This window comes from Anser brachyrhynchus (genome assembly GCF_964034855.1).
Source record: "Anser brachyrhynchus genome assembly, chromosome: 2".
NCBI classification, from domain to species: Eukaryota; Metazoa; Chordata; class Aves; order Anseriformes; family Anatidae; genus Anser; species Anser brachyrhynchus.
The window spans coordinates 45,389,030-45,404,012 of record NC_137695.1 but is presented as its reverse complement, the minus strand read 5'-3'; the positions used below and the strand labels follow the sequence as shown (position 1 = coordinate 45,404,012).

The 14,983-nt window shown below is 42.1% G+C and overlaps 2 protein-coding genes across 4 annotated transcripts in view; one reads left to right on the top strand and one right to left on the bottom strand.

Moving 5' to 3' along the window:
• The window catches only part of CAPN7 (calpain 7), a 31,617-nt gene extending 30,263 nt beyond the window's left edge, over positions 1-1,354 (top strand). For all 3 annotated transcript variants that reach the window (XM_080581256.1, XM_080581257.1, XM_080581258.1), the window contains 2 exons: positions 319-411; positions 491-1,354. In XM_080581256.1, the coding sequence (XP_080437382.1) occupies positions 319-411; positions 491-635 (238 nt within the window). In that variant the 3' untranslated portion in view covers positions 636-1,354. The remainder of the gene's footprint in view (positions 1-318; positions 412-490) is intronic.
• A 4,130-nt stretch (positions 1,355-5,484) lies between these two features.
• SH3BP5 (SH3 domain binding protein 5) overlaps positions 5,485-14,983 on the bottom strand; it is a 48,585-nt gene continuing 39,086 nt past the window's right edge. Inside the window, exons 5-9 of the mRNA XM_080581259.1 lie at positions 14,809-14,939; positions 11,339-11,381; positions 10,600-10,819; positions 7,595-7,855; positions 5,485-6,918 (exon numbers count right to left, since the gene is read on the bottom strand). Coding sequence (XP_080437385.1) covers positions 6,737-6,918; positions 7,595-7,855; positions 10,600-10,819; positions 11,339-11,381; positions 14,809-14,939 — 837 coding nt within the window. The 3' untranslated portion in view covers positions 5,485-6,736. The remainder of the gene's footprint in view (positions 6,919-7,594; positions 7,856-10,599; positions 10,820-11,338; positions 11,382-14,808; positions 14,940-14,983) is intronic.

Sequence of the window (14,983 nt, the reverse complement as noted above, 5' to 3'; positions counted from 1 at the left end):
CAGATCACAGCCCAGAATCTGTGCCACTCAGCACAGAACTATGTCACCACAAGTTTAACCACTTGCAGTCTGTTTTGGTGCAGAGACAAAACTATCAGTAATTTTCCAGAGAGTACAGTTCTGAAATGGATGTGCGTGTCTTCCTCCAAACTGTACATTCATGTTGTGGTAATTTTCATTAACATTTTTGTCACAAATGTTACAAAACTTTTAAACGTGTTCCAGCTGTACTATATAGTGTTTTTTTTTTTAAGTGCTCTCCTTATGATAGTCCTGGTGACTCAAATGACTAAAATAATTGTGTCACTTTACTTGCAGGCAATACAGCGTTGGCTTTGAACTTGTCACAGTCTCAACAGTAGGAGATCCTGGTTCCTATGGCTTTCAGAAGAAGAGCAGTGGTGACTACAGGTAATAATAGTTCATTTAATGAAGTCTTAGCAGTCTGAAACATTTCAGATCTTACAATGGATCACTTCTTTTATCATAGGTGTGGATTTTGCTACTTAGAAGTGGAAAACATACTTGCTGGAGTTTACAACATTATCCCCACCACATTCTTGCCTCAACAAGAGGGTCCTTTTTTCTTAGATTTCAACAGTGCTACTCCTCTTAAGGTATCACAGCTTCAGTAAGGAGACAGACTTGTGCACTACTCTTTAAAGAAGTATTTTTGACCTGTCCTACAGTCTGAGAAGAGGTGAATAACTCTTACTACATAAAGAATGCAATTTTATTTTACTCATAAGTCATAGCCAAAAGCATGGAGTCACCCATTTGCTGATTAGTTGTGGTAGACAGTTGTGGTTTTTGCTGCTACGGTATGAGAGTGAGCACTGTTCAATAGGCTTGTGAGCAGGCTAAAATGCTTACGTTCAGATGAACTGGCAGAACATAGTTTACTAGAATCTTTCTACATTTCAAATCAAAATATAGTGGGTTTATAAAAGAGAAAAACTAACACTGAAATTTACTTCTCCTGAAATATAGGGTCTATGGGTTTAGGATTTTATTCTTAAAAGTAAACATCTAAGAAAATAATATTATTGTGTATTCTGCTTATTCAGCCTCAGGACCAAATATGTATTAATTGCTATTTGTACTGAATGTCTTGAATGTTTTCAGCACTGAAGTAGCTCTCACATTTAAATGTGAACTTACTACTGCTGAGCATGTATTCCAGGCTGCCACTAACATGTTCAGCTTATCTAGAGTATGTACATAGAAGTAAAGGATAAGGAAGATGCCAGCTTCAGATATTTCTAAAAGAAGAGCAATGGATTCACCCATATTACATGTACTTTAAGAACTGTTATTTTGTATTGGTATTACTTTAATACATATTATAACACAAGGTACTGTATGGCTTTCTTCCTACTAGCTGCAAAACCTAGCCTGATGACAAGCAGGACTAAAATCAAAGTTAACCAACAGTCGTGCACAGACAGTACAGCACACCGTTCACTTAGCAGACGTGAAATGTTTTCATCTGAAGGTGCACTGTAAGATTCTCAGTATCTACTGAAGTAGTCTCACTTGCTGGTGCTAGGGGGTAGTTCACTCCTTCCTATCAGCATCCTAACAAAAATAAGGCTAAAACACTTCTTTGCAAGTACTTAGCCTGCATAGGAAGAGTCATTTTTAAATTGAAACTGATGAATAAAGGTAGCACTTAACCCTATTTCTATTGACACCATGGGTTAAAGTTCTTCAGAAAAGAGTGGAAGTGGAATTACTCCAGGGGAAAAAAAAAAGTAAAGTCTACTGTATCTGCTGTATCTCTAGCCTGTAAGATATATATACACAAATATAAATATCTGAAAAGGATTGAAGGTTAACTTTTTTTAAACAAATGACAGAAAAAATTCTGTGACAGGAGGAGAGGGTGCTTTTAAAACAGCCATAGGACGTTCTTTGCTATTCAGGTTTACCTGGCATTTTTTTGACCAAAAATATATTACTTAAATAGTACCTGTGCTCTAAAAAATAAGATTTGTTCATTAGGAAAGTAAGCATGTAGTACAGGAGAATATGAAATATCTGTGGGCTCAAGTCACTCTCCTGGAAGTCTGCTATTTACCTTCTCCATGAAGTAAAAGTCCCTTCTTGTTTCATCTCCTTCATCGGACAGCTTTTTAACAAATGTCTAGCTTTCAAAGGACACTGAAAACATGTCGTCTTAGACTGCACTTTTCTCAAAGACCATCTGGGCTTTGTGACAAGTTTGTCATAGTGTGACTTACCTTCTTTTGCAGGGAAGTGTTTGATGATTACTGCAATAAATCAACATAGGGAATTGTATGGGCACAAGATGAGCAAAAAGCAAGTCCTTTATGGTTATCCTTGGCCTTTGGGAGTAGTCAGTTGTGCCAAGGACTGCTTCCTCTCTACAAAATTAAAATTTCACTTAACACAGATTTATAGAGAAAATATAAATCTTAGCACAGGCTAAACCAGAATATATTGCATCTATTTTTAACACCTAAGAAGTCAGAGGTAGTTATGAAATTTAAACAGTATATTCTTGACTGTATAAAAGGCAGATACCAGAACTAAGTTTTTGCATGTCCTCTGCTGTTTGAGATCAAGCTGGTACACTTGCCTACACTGAAATCTGTTTCTCTTTTGTAGTCGGTTTCTACTCTGTAGGAAGTTGTCCCCTCCCCTTTTTTGTTTCTCTCTCCAAGCACAAGCTAGTGCCAAAGCTTACATTGGATGAAACAAACATATAAGACTCAGCTTCCATATTGTACTAAAGCAAAAGCAAGGAATGCTAGACAAAGCTGTCTCTACCCAGATACAACAACATTTTGTACATACACAGTACAGTCAGTGGATTGGGTTTATGCCCATAAATGCACAGGATTTAAGTTCAGAATCACTGTCCTTTTTAAGACAAGTCCTATTCAAATACTGTACCTGCAGAGTTAGTAAAATACCATTACTATATATTTCCTTTCACAGATAGGACAGAACGTTCATGTGGAGCATCTCAAAAGAAATACACACGCTATTCTTGTAAATTTTGGTCTCTGCCAGTTCTGGTTGTGACAAATTACTTTTACAATATTATTTTATTGCCCTCTTTTATTAGGAAATTAGTCACGATTACTTCTTTCTTCTGATATTTTCTGTCAACTACATACTTACATAATTTTTTTCCACAAATCTAGAAAAATGATTGGAGAGCAAACTGCTCCTTAAGTTTTAGTGCAGCCTCAGCCCAAGATGTAGGTTAAGCTTTTCTTTCCCCCTACATCAGTTGTCATTTTTGATCTATAATGACAATATTAGATTTAGTCAAGCTGGGAAATGCTGTATAGAAAATACTTCTACAAAAGAGTGAGGCCTGTGTGGGGAAAAATTGAAATAGCTGCACAACAGCTTAGATTGTAGTGAGGGTACATCGGTCATGTTACTTTACTCCCAGTCATGCAACTCTTGACTATTAAGCGTTCTCTGCCTGTAAACGTTCAATTAAAGCTTTTAAACATTAAAATATAAAGCCTTACAAAGTTGACCAACAAGCAGACAGTATTCCTAACTGTACAGTTGTGAACTGGCTAAGCTGCAGCTAAATGACAATGAAAGCCAGCTGTAAGGGGCTTTAAGAGGATTTATAATTTTTGATTTACTAAGGCTACTATAAAGAAATGATTTTTAATTCTCTCTATTCATTGGTGCTGAGGGATAACTGGAGATACTCTTTTAAGAAGTTTGGATGTTCTCCTTGCTTATGTGCTGAAACACCTTTTCTAAGGTTTTATTTTTTGCCTTTTTTTTTTTTTTAAGTCCTACCTTAGAGCTCCATACACACCACCATATGCTGCTGTTTATGGCTCAGGGTGAGATGCCCCCCAGACACACACATCTGTTTGTTTTGTTAGGAAGGAGTGGGGTTAGTCCTTAATTAATCTAATCCATCAATTTTCAAAGACTTACCAAGAGTTAGTACTTGGATGAATGATATCAAGTTTCTATCTCATCTGTCCTAAGTCTGAGGTTCAGTCCTAGTTTCCTGATGGAAGTTTCATGCAACTATTTTGTACGGTAATTTTTATGCACTTGACCATGTGAACTATTAGGTGTTTGAACAAGCAGCTGCTTAGAATTAAGTTTGTGTACATACAGAGGTTTTTATCACTTAGTGAAAAAATGACATTTGTGTGATAATACCAAAGAGTAGTATAATTCCTAGATTAAAGTTTGCTTTATACATTCTCACTGATCACATATACTTTGATACACCAGAGGCTTATTTTTATACCCATAAAGGTGGCTACCATCATGTTACACTTCAGAATACATAAAGGATTCCTACAAAAAGTAACTAGAGAAAGCTTGTTCATTTGCCTGTACTCCACAGTCATGTATGTTCATTTAAGTTTGTCATATTTGTAATTATACCTTTTATGGAGTTTAAAATAAAATGAGTTTTCCATTAATTTATTAGACATGCAGTTGCGCCTGTTTGCTTGCACATTTCAAATGTAATTTACCTGCTGAGCACTGGGGTTGCCAAAGGAAGAAGGCTGTAGCAAGATCTTTGAACAAATACTGAAGAAACACAGTGTAACAGTATGGGTTTGTTGGGCTCCATACCCTTCCACACTTCTGATCGATCGTTTTAATCTGCTGGGAACTGAACCCCATCATGACATATGCAAGGCAGCACATGCAACATTCTTGTACCCTGCTGAACATAAAGGTTATTCATTACACCAGTGTAGGGTCTTTGGGTTTCCAGTCAGAACTGACACTAGGAGGAAATTTGATAGCAAGAGGCTTAGAAAAAAAAAAAGCAAGTGTATTAGAGATTTGACTGGCAGGTGTACAAAAATAGGTATTCAGCCTCAAGTTCCTCCATTGGTTTCTCTAACTGTATGCAATACAGACAGTAGCTTAGTTATGAAATTTTAAGTAAGACATTTAATAGTGTGACACTGCACTACTGCTTTTCATTTCATATTTAACAGTCAGTCCCAGCTTTTCCCCAAGCAATGACAACATCAAAAGCTGGAATCACAGTCTTCTTTTCCTAAGCATGTATTGGGCTGGGAAATGCTGCCAATGGTCTTTGGAAGATGTAAATGCATATATTCACAGCTACTATAGTTTAACAGCTACAATGTGTTGAATCTAATTTTTATGGAAACATGTTTCTTTACCTGTGGTTCTGCACATCCTTAGAGCAAATTTCAGCAGCATTAAGTACAGAGGTGTTTGTCCAACATACACCTTCCTCTTATTGGTGTACTAAGGGACTTGAAAACTTGACTTCATCTCCAGTCTCTCACAATTCAGAGCAAGAAGTGAATCATGGATACAAGGAATCAGAAAGCTGGCAGGAGGTAACAGTTTCCACGCACTGCAAAGGATTCTAAATAGCAAAGTGAGTCTTCAGCTGGAAGTGGATATTTAAAGACTAAACTTGCTGTGGGAGAAGATTCAGTTGAGATACACTTAGCTTGCACAGACTCGAAATGAAATGTGGAAAACAAAAATGTTTACTGTAGTGTGAAGAATTTTACATTAACTTTGAGAATAGATACACAAGCTGTGGCAAGGACAAAATACAACAGGACTGCAAAAACATAGAATAGAAAATACTTTGGGCAATACTAAAATTCCCATCAAATTAACAATAGAAACTGACATTTTAGATAAAATGGTGCTTTCAGAAATGCTTAGCCACCAAAACTGAAGAGTCCTAGGATTTTTACTACCACTTATTAGCATAATTACCAGACACTACTACTGCCTAACAGCTGCTGGCAAAACATGCCCGTGCCCTTTCTAGTTTTATTGAACACTTTCTCTAGGGCATACTAAAACCTCAAGTCCTTTTAACAGTTATAAAACCCCACACAGTACAACCTACGGAGCAATTTAAGAACACATTGTCAACCTACACTGGCAATTCTTTCTTCATGCATATTTTAAGGATGAACCCCTTATCATAACTGTCCCGAAAACATCTATCACTCCCATTTTCGAGCAATAACACTTAAAGTGCTGAAAATAATACTTCACTTCTCAGGGGAGGGGAAGGGCGAGGGGCCAATCAACTCTTTTGGTCACTGGATCACGCTCAGAGTCCAAGCCAGACTCAGGAAGGTGGCTAGAAAGGGCCTATCGCTGCTGAGCATTACCATCCCGTTTCTGTCTCTTACGCCAGTTTTTATAGGCATGACTAATCTTTATCCTTTCTGTGAGCACCAAGGGAAGAGTGAAGGCTTTTAGACCCACACATGCAGCTTTCCTGTACACAAAATATTTCTACAGCTTCAGCATAATACAGACAAATACAGATGTTTAAAGAATATGCCACTTATACTCAAGAGATCCACTGTATCTAAAGAGCATTTCATTCTACAAAACTGAAGCCAAACTGCTCTCTGCAAATGTCTGGCTTGAATTTCAGACCCCCTACTGGCATGAATTTACACAGGAACATTGCTAGTTATTGCTTCAGCCAGGCTGCTACAAAACAATTTACAAAGTCTGTGAAATAGGGGCACAGCTTACCATTTGATAACTTGTCTGGCCTACAAAGGATTTACTGAATAAAAACTTCAGCCCTCAACATCAATTAGACTTCTTAGTGCAGTTTCAAATTCTTAGAGTAAACGCTTAAGATTTGGCATATATTATTGGCACAATGTTCTTCAAACACTCAGAAGTTCATGTATAAATATTTATACTCCCATTAATCAGGACAGGGCACAAGGAGGACTCAGCCAATCTGGGCAGCTTTTCTGCCTGCGCATATTCCCTCTTTGATTTTCATGCACTGAAGGGAGAGCTGCTTCATTCGGTTATCCAAAGCCAGCCCCTCAGTGGAGCTGCTCCTGTTGTTGCTCCTATTCTTGTTCACTCTGTCGCTTGTCTTGTTCTCAGCCCCTTCTGCCCTATCCCCTGCAAAGAAAGGATTAAACTAGATGTTAAATCCAGATTTCATTCTGCAACTTAAGGCTCAAGCGGGTCGTCCCTCTGCAGCTTCCTTTGCCAAAGCACGCAAAAATATAGGAGCAGGAGCAAGATGCTTTAACAAAACCGAAGTTGGCCTTCCAAGCCACGCTCATCTTGTGCTCTGCATCAGTAAGATACAGTGTAAACAGACTTAGGTTGGAGTACACAAGAACAGTGGTAATCCTCTAGTCTGAATACGTCAGCAAGGCCTTGCAAAGCCTGCAAGTGGTTCCTTTTGGCACCTTATTTATTTTTTCCCCTCTGAAAAGCAGGAATTTCAGCAAGCAGGACAGTAATTAAAAATTAAACTCAAATTTTCCTTAAAATAAGTGTACCATCAGAATCCCACTGATCACTGATTTCTGAGGAACCTCGAACCCCTCTGCTGCACTGAGACAAAAATGGGGAACCTGCACAGCCAGCAGAAGAACAGTTAAAGCATTTAGATGTCATCGTTAACTGTGGGACACGCAGGGCCTTCAAGAAGTGCCTTCCCCAAGGAAGCGGCCAGAGGGTCAGAGCTCAGTGAGCTTGCGACATGCCTAGGGGAGCTGAGAGGGTTTTCCTGCTCCCTTTATAAAGCTGAAAAGCATTGGCCCAGGGCGTATCCAGCTGTGCGTACCTCTTTCAGCTTCACATTCGGGGGACGATGCACCGCTGCATTCGCTTCGGGGGCCGAGGACAGGGAAGATCATCCCAAACTCGGAGAGGGACACAGGGCTGGGCAGATCCAGGCTTCCAGGTCGTGTTGCGGGAGGAAACTGAGTGGGCACCTCACAGGGGCTCGTAGGACCGGAGCTGAAGCTGGACACCGACTGAGTTTCTGAGTCTTCTTCGGATACAAAGCTGCTGCCATTGTCGTCCTCAAACACTTCAGAAGCCACTGCAATGGTGAAAGAAACATTCCCATTAGCAAACCTACTCCCTAATTAAAAGGCAGACGTAGCTCTAGGGGCAGACTGCTTCCACCTTATCTTCCCACTTTTGCAGTTAAAAATCCAACATAAGCTCTTAATATTTCTTTTTGGATGGAGCACTACACAACAAATAATGGAAACAACAACAAACCTCGCCGGTATCATTCTCCCTGATCACGTTTGCTCCTACCTGAACTCTAACTAAAGTAAACCAAAAACTCCAAACTGACTAGATTAAGCTGCTAGCAACAGGAGGAGAAATTCATTAATGAAAGTTCCATTTTGTACTGGATACAGGGTGTAGATTTTGCTAAAAACCAACATTTTTCAGTCTCAGCTCACTGCGGGATGGGGACCTGTGAACCAGGCTTTCTGCACTCCAGGAGTCTCACTGGGATCAGAAGGTTTCTCACGTGCAGCCTCTGCACAACCAAAATGTGTGCTGGAATCACACCAGTCTGAAGAAGTCCCGGAAATAGCACGACATTTATGATGACCTGAGGTTATTTTCAGCTATATTTCCTCGCGATTCCTGCTGTCAGAGAGGCTCAGAACCAACTTGAGAGAAGAGCAGGAGCAAAGCGCCAGTGCTAATGAAATGGCTCAAAGGAAATCTTTCAAAGCAGTCCTCCCGTTATCCCTGCACACCACTTGGACACAAAGGGGGCAAGTGGAGGCAGCTGCCACCATGGTTATTTCAGAGATGTCCAGCCTCTTTCTGCTGCATGTTCAGACTGCAGGACTGTATTTACACATTGCAGAACTGACCGAAAAGGCTTCCAAAGCACAAAGCTGATAACCAGCACTATCCACTTTCCTGAGCCCCCTTCCATGGCATTTCATTCTCAGAGACGGTTTGTTGTGGTTTGGGTTTTGTTGTTTTGCTTTTAGATGTCATATCCAAGACTGCAAAGCGGCCTTTCTTTTCACTTACTGTATTTTATCAACATGTAGGAAGCAATACAGATAACTGCAGGAGGTGAAGGCGAAGAAGGTAGGGTAAAAGAGATGTTTCCCATTACAGGAGTCCTCTACTTGGCCAGGAACGCTGACACCAGCTAGTCTACAGGAAGCAAAACTTTAACTGTAGCTTATTTATTACCATCTGAGCTTACCATGCCCCACAGGAGCATCTGCTAGGGCAGAAAACCCTTGCTGATGCTGCTTTATTTAACTCCAGTAGACAGAAACCATATATAAAAGATATAAAAGGGCCTTGATGGAAACTTCCCACGTTGCAACATGAGAGCTTAACCTTTCGTGGCTATTTCGGTTATTGTGCCCGGCAGGCTGCTGGCCCTGCCCTGCCGTAACCCAGTTCTACACTGGCACTAGACACAACCTGGAGTCCTTCCACCTGTATCACACTGCCCCTGAACTTCTTCAGCACAAGGAAACCCTCGATTCTGTTACACCTAAGTCTCCTGGGAGGCCTTCTGCACAACAAAGAAGCACCTGTGGGCATCCCAAGAGCCAATCCCGACCTTACTCATGGGGACACAACCTAGGGACTTCAGGGAATTCAAAAGCCATACTGAAACCACATCGTACCAGCTGGCCCAGACGCCAAAATTGTTTGCTGTGACAGGAAGGTCCCAGCTGCAAAGTACATGGTGAGGGGGCTCTAGCACACCATGCAGAAGCTCCCACCACTACAGAAGACTGAAACTAGCCCAGGCCCACAGCCCATGGCCCCTAGCCCATGGCACCACTCAGCTGTGCCACAGGCACGCATGGCCTCAGCATCGGTGTGCACCAGCGCTGACAAAGCACTGCACCTTTTGGGCACTGGGGTCATGAAATTATGAACTCCTGCAGTCCTGACCTAGACTTTTCCCTGCAGAAACAGAGCTGAAACACAAGTTGAACTGGGACTGGTGGGACAGGGCAGCAAAAAAGACTTTTTGCACCAAGAAGGGGAGGAAGTATCCAGGAGGGAAGAAAAAGTGGGGCCACATGCAGTATCAATCTATCCACTTTCACCCAAAGCCAGGACAAAAGCAAACCAAATACCACGGACTGTTCCAGTTTTTGCAACCCAAGCTACCCAGTGCTACCAATAAGCACATTAACCAGGCTTACGGCTTGCTCAGTTGCTGCTGTCACACAAGAAAAACATCTCTTATGCAGAGCCTCAGTACGCTGCATTAGCACAGAGCTGTTTCTTCGCTGCATTTGTTTGAAGCACACATGCTCTACTGAAACAGCATATTGGCAAGAGATCTTACAGTGTAAAGGAGCTTATCCTTACAGCCCTCCTGTGCAAGCACCACACCTCTCCATGCTATTGCGGCCACAGCATTTGTCCCTCGGCCATAAGCCCAGCACCACAAATATAAGAGCTTTACTTTAAAACCAGAGGGCTTATTTTCAAACCAGTACCGCTGCCTCAGCAAACTGGCTGAATGATCTAGAGCAGCCCATGACCGCCCCAGCCAAGTCACCAAAAAAAACGCTGGCTTAAAAATTAGGAGCATGATTTGAAATGCGTTAATTTTGTTCCTGCCATACAAACTGTACAAAGAACAACAGGGAACAGCTTTTGCACTTCAGCTTGTACATCTTCCCCTTGAAAACTGTCTATCGAAGAATACAAACTCCTGCAATAACTGGTAACGTAAATTAACCAGTCCCACAACAGCCAACTAATTTCAACATTTCTTACAATGCCCACGGGATATTCCCAGACACAGAAGTGCTCTGTACTCACTCGAGACGCTGTCTGACTCCAGTTTACTTGCTGACAGGTCTTCCACAGAGGTATTGCTTCCTTCAGCACCCACACCACATCCCCGGGGCCCCATGGCGGTGGACCGTCTCCTCTCATGAATCTCATCTGAGATCATCTCCAGGTTTTTCAAGGCAGTCTTATACTCTCCCTTTGCCAGGGAGAGTTTTGCCTGCAGGTCATCCACTGTTTTCTTCAGTTGCTACGAAGGAAGACAGGTATTAGACGTGCTTTCACTACGAATGACGTGGACTCACAGCATGCAGTTCCCTGTTACGTGTCCACCTCACAGGCCCCTGCTGGGCTGGCACCCCCTGGAGCCCATCCAGCTACATGTCCCAGGCCATGGGCTTGACATCCCACTTCTTCCAAAACCTGAAGTTCACATCTGAGTAATGTTTGAGTACTATGAGCAGCCCTATGCATAAAACATGGGGCGGGGGAAATCCAGAGACGAGAAGCAAAGACAGTCAAACAGTATTTGTTCAGCTCTGAAAATGAGCAGCAGGGTTCAAACAGAGTTGGAGCGCTTTTACTGCACATGAGGAAACAAAACGTCTTTTATCTTCAAAATGTGCATAGCAAATTGTTGAAGATAAGAGGTTTGGAATGGAATTAGTCTTGACAGAAATGCAATACGGTTATTCTTGCAGCACTTAATGTGCAATTTCAGTATTTACCACAAGCAGTAGTCTCAGGTGGATCTGAACTATGCACGTACCTCTAGCTGGACATAGTACTTCGCCTTGAGTTCAAAATAAGGTCTGTGGAAAAACAAAGAACATCTGTTTACAACCACTGGGACAAAACACAGAGTACTAGAGTGGGAGTTGCTCTCCTCACAGCACTAACAGAGCTATGTTGTGTTTCAGTGTAATCCTGAGAGACTACTATGTAGGTGATAGAACACCTACAGGTGCTCTCAGCTTCCCCCTCCCCCCCCCCCCAACACATCTATTTGTTGTGGGTCTTTCGACCTAAAGACAAATAGCAAAATTCCAGTTTTTAGGGCTGACAATGCAATTCCCTCAGGCCTAGATTCTGCAATATTTAAACACAACGTCCAGCTTCAGGCATAGACATCCTGTCTGTAACCAACAGCAACCTTTTCTGAGCAAATAACACTTCCCCGAGCAAACAGCACTTGCCTCTGCTGTAAATCCTACCGCAGCTGCATTGTGGACTGTGCACCAGAACTCAAGAATGTGAAACTCTGGCTTTGCAATCCTATATGCTTGTTTGGGTTGAATTCAATATACAGTCATACACAAAATAACCTGTTCTCATTTCTCTGTGGTTAGTTTATTTCATAGGTCCTATTTTTTATTCAGCCCCCCTTAACTTCACTAGCAGCACACAGCCAAGCAAGCGCTATACGATGTTGTCGGTGAGACTGATCCAGGCAAATTGCACCTCTGCCTTCCCTCTGCTGGGACACAGCCCTGCCAAAGGCTGCACAGATGGACCTTCCAGGCGTAGTAAGCTGTCACAGCTGGGAGCCTGGATCCCACAGTTAAAGGGCTCCTACAGCCCCACCTCAAAGCAATGGGGGTGCAGGCATGGACAAAACGGCACCTCCCTTTCTTATCCCGGTGCCAAATGGGAGGGCACAGCTAGGCTTGAATCCTGACCTCCCATCGGCTTTTCCACAAGCCTTTTGTATCAGCAAACGAGCATGTGTGGGTTTGTGTGGTGTAAATACGTATCTGTGCACGCACATGTATATATACACACCCACACACAGATGTACGAGCAGCCATGCTGGCAGGTAAGACACCCAAGCCAGGACAAGGATGCAGCACCACGACAGGTAGGAGCCCAAACACGAGCACTCTTCCTCACCCATCGCTAACAACCACCCAGGCACCCGACACCGAGCCTGAAGAGCAGAGAGCACTGCACTAGCAGGGCAGGGGCTCACGTCTCCTTGGGTCACTCCTTTCTCTCACATCCACCGTCTTGTAGTTACTGAAACCGGGCTCACAACACAGCAGGGCGAGGGATATGCAGAGGCGATCGGCGTCCTGCATCACCAGTTATCTAAACCCACAAGCCATTCAAAGTGCTTTTTAAAGTAGATGACAAGAAGAGTGAAAGGCACTTTGCCCAAGTCACCAGAGCAGAAAGTGACTTCCAAGAACTGGCTAATACAGACAAGTTCGTCGTCCTACAGCTCAGTGGCGCTGAGCCATAAGATCTGGTGAATGTTAAGAACATGCAGCCGTTAGCACATTCAGAGCTCGCAAGCAAGGACCCAGAAACAAAATTAAAAGCAAAACCAAACCAAAACAATCCAGTAATCATCCACACATCAATTTTACAGGGCAAATCATCTAAATGACTTTCCTCCAGGCTGTCCTGGTCTTACTTTAGAACAGTAATGCTTTAAGCATCTTAATTCAAACTGAAGCGTGGAGCAAACGCAAATTATTTTTTGCATAGAAAACAGCAATTCTTTCAGCATGTCTGCCCATGAGTTTGGGAGAGAGAGGCTGGACAACATGATCCCAAAACGCACAGGTGTTGCAGGCAAACCTCCTGTGCCACATGGCCCAGGGAGGAGAGCAGAGCAGTTTGCTGTTATTAACTCCTCCATGAAAAGCAGCTACCTGCCAGTTATGCCCTGCAAGACAAGCAGCTGCAAATTCAACGGCCTCAGTTCCCAGTTTATGTAGCCACTTGACAGCACTAACGTTTTCTGCTCAGTTTTCCTTTGTGTGAAAATTGCAATGCTGCGAGACAGGTCACCTTTCCAACATACCTAGGTAGTATGTCTTCAATACATCCACAATAATACACCTGCTTATGCCATTCGATATCTTCCATTTTAATACTAGGTTACAATAATTGGTGTTTCTCCTTTTTGGAGAGAAACTCCAAAACATCCTACCTAAGTGGTTTATGCTGTCATCCCTGCTGTGAAACAAAAGGGAATACATTGGGATCCCTCCACGCACCAGTGAAAATCTCCTTATTCTGAAGGAAACAACACAACAACATCACTACAAGGGTAGTTTCAGCAAGAAAATGAAGACTTAAAAGACAAATCACACAAGAGGCAGTTGATGCATCAGGCTCAGCACTATAATCATTATAAAAAAGGTATAGAAGAGCCCACTGACAACTTACCACGGTCTTTACTTTAAATCTTATTGTAAGAAAGAAACTCCTGGTAGCCAAACCACTTCTCAGATATTGCTCTTATCTACAGGAATCTGTCATTTCGTGATCTGATGATATTTTTGCACGGTCCCTGTGCAGTGCCAGACAAACAGCATGCAACTCATTCTAGGAAGCCACATTGCTATACTGTTTTAGCAAACATGCCTGGATCTTCTTTGAGAAGTGCTAACCCTGTCTTGAATTGAGCAAACACCAATCAAAATAGACTTTTAGTTGACCAATTTCATGAAAAAATCATTTTTAAGATAGAGGGATTAAAAGCTAAACACAGCAAGCAGATTGTTTAGACAAGCTACAGTCTGGAACTATAAAGAAAGACTGCGAAATATAAAGAGGATTAAGAATTGGTTGTAAACAGGGCCAAAATTTTAAATGGATTCTGAGCAAAAAGCTGTTTTATTTCTCTGCAACAGAGCAAAACTGCTCATCAAATGCACACACATTTATTCGTGACATTTACTGTTTAGCTATGCTCTCTGAAGTCTGTTTCTTTCTCCAAGAACAATTCTCACACAGCTTTGCTACGGCAGCGTTAGGAAGTAAACAAGTCTGATGTACAGCATGCTACTCTGATGCAGTCTCACACTTTTCAGGTTTCTGTCACTTGCCTTGTTGCCTTCCTAACTAAAAATAAGAACTAAATCGCAAAAAAAAAAATCCTAAACTGCAAAACATCCACGCACAGAGCTCTGCAGCTCTGTAGGCAGCATCTACGTGAAATCCCATATGCCTGTTTCTCAAGTCACGCGTCACGAAAGGGTTCAACGCACAAGAACACAACTAAGAACATGCCCAGAAAACTTTTCTTATCTCACTTAGTTCACCAATCTATCAAGTCGGGTGCCTCAAAAAGCCACTTAGGATGACAACAAATGCAAGGACAAATATTCTTCTACCAATCATCTTGTAAAGGGCAACACACTTTCACAAGTTTCAAAAACCCCACAGAATCAGTATCTCCTACAAGCAGACGTGATCGTTAAACTCATCTCCAAATGTGAAACCTACTTTGATTTATTGATGGCTCTTTTCAGCTTCTTCTCCAGCTGTTTCATCCTTCCCATGGCGGCGTTGTATTTGGCTGCAGTCTCCTTGTGAACCAATTCGCTTCTCGTTTTGGTTTGTTCCGCCTCCATGACCTTCAAGGGAGAAAAGACAATGTTCAAGTATTTGAGTAGCAAGA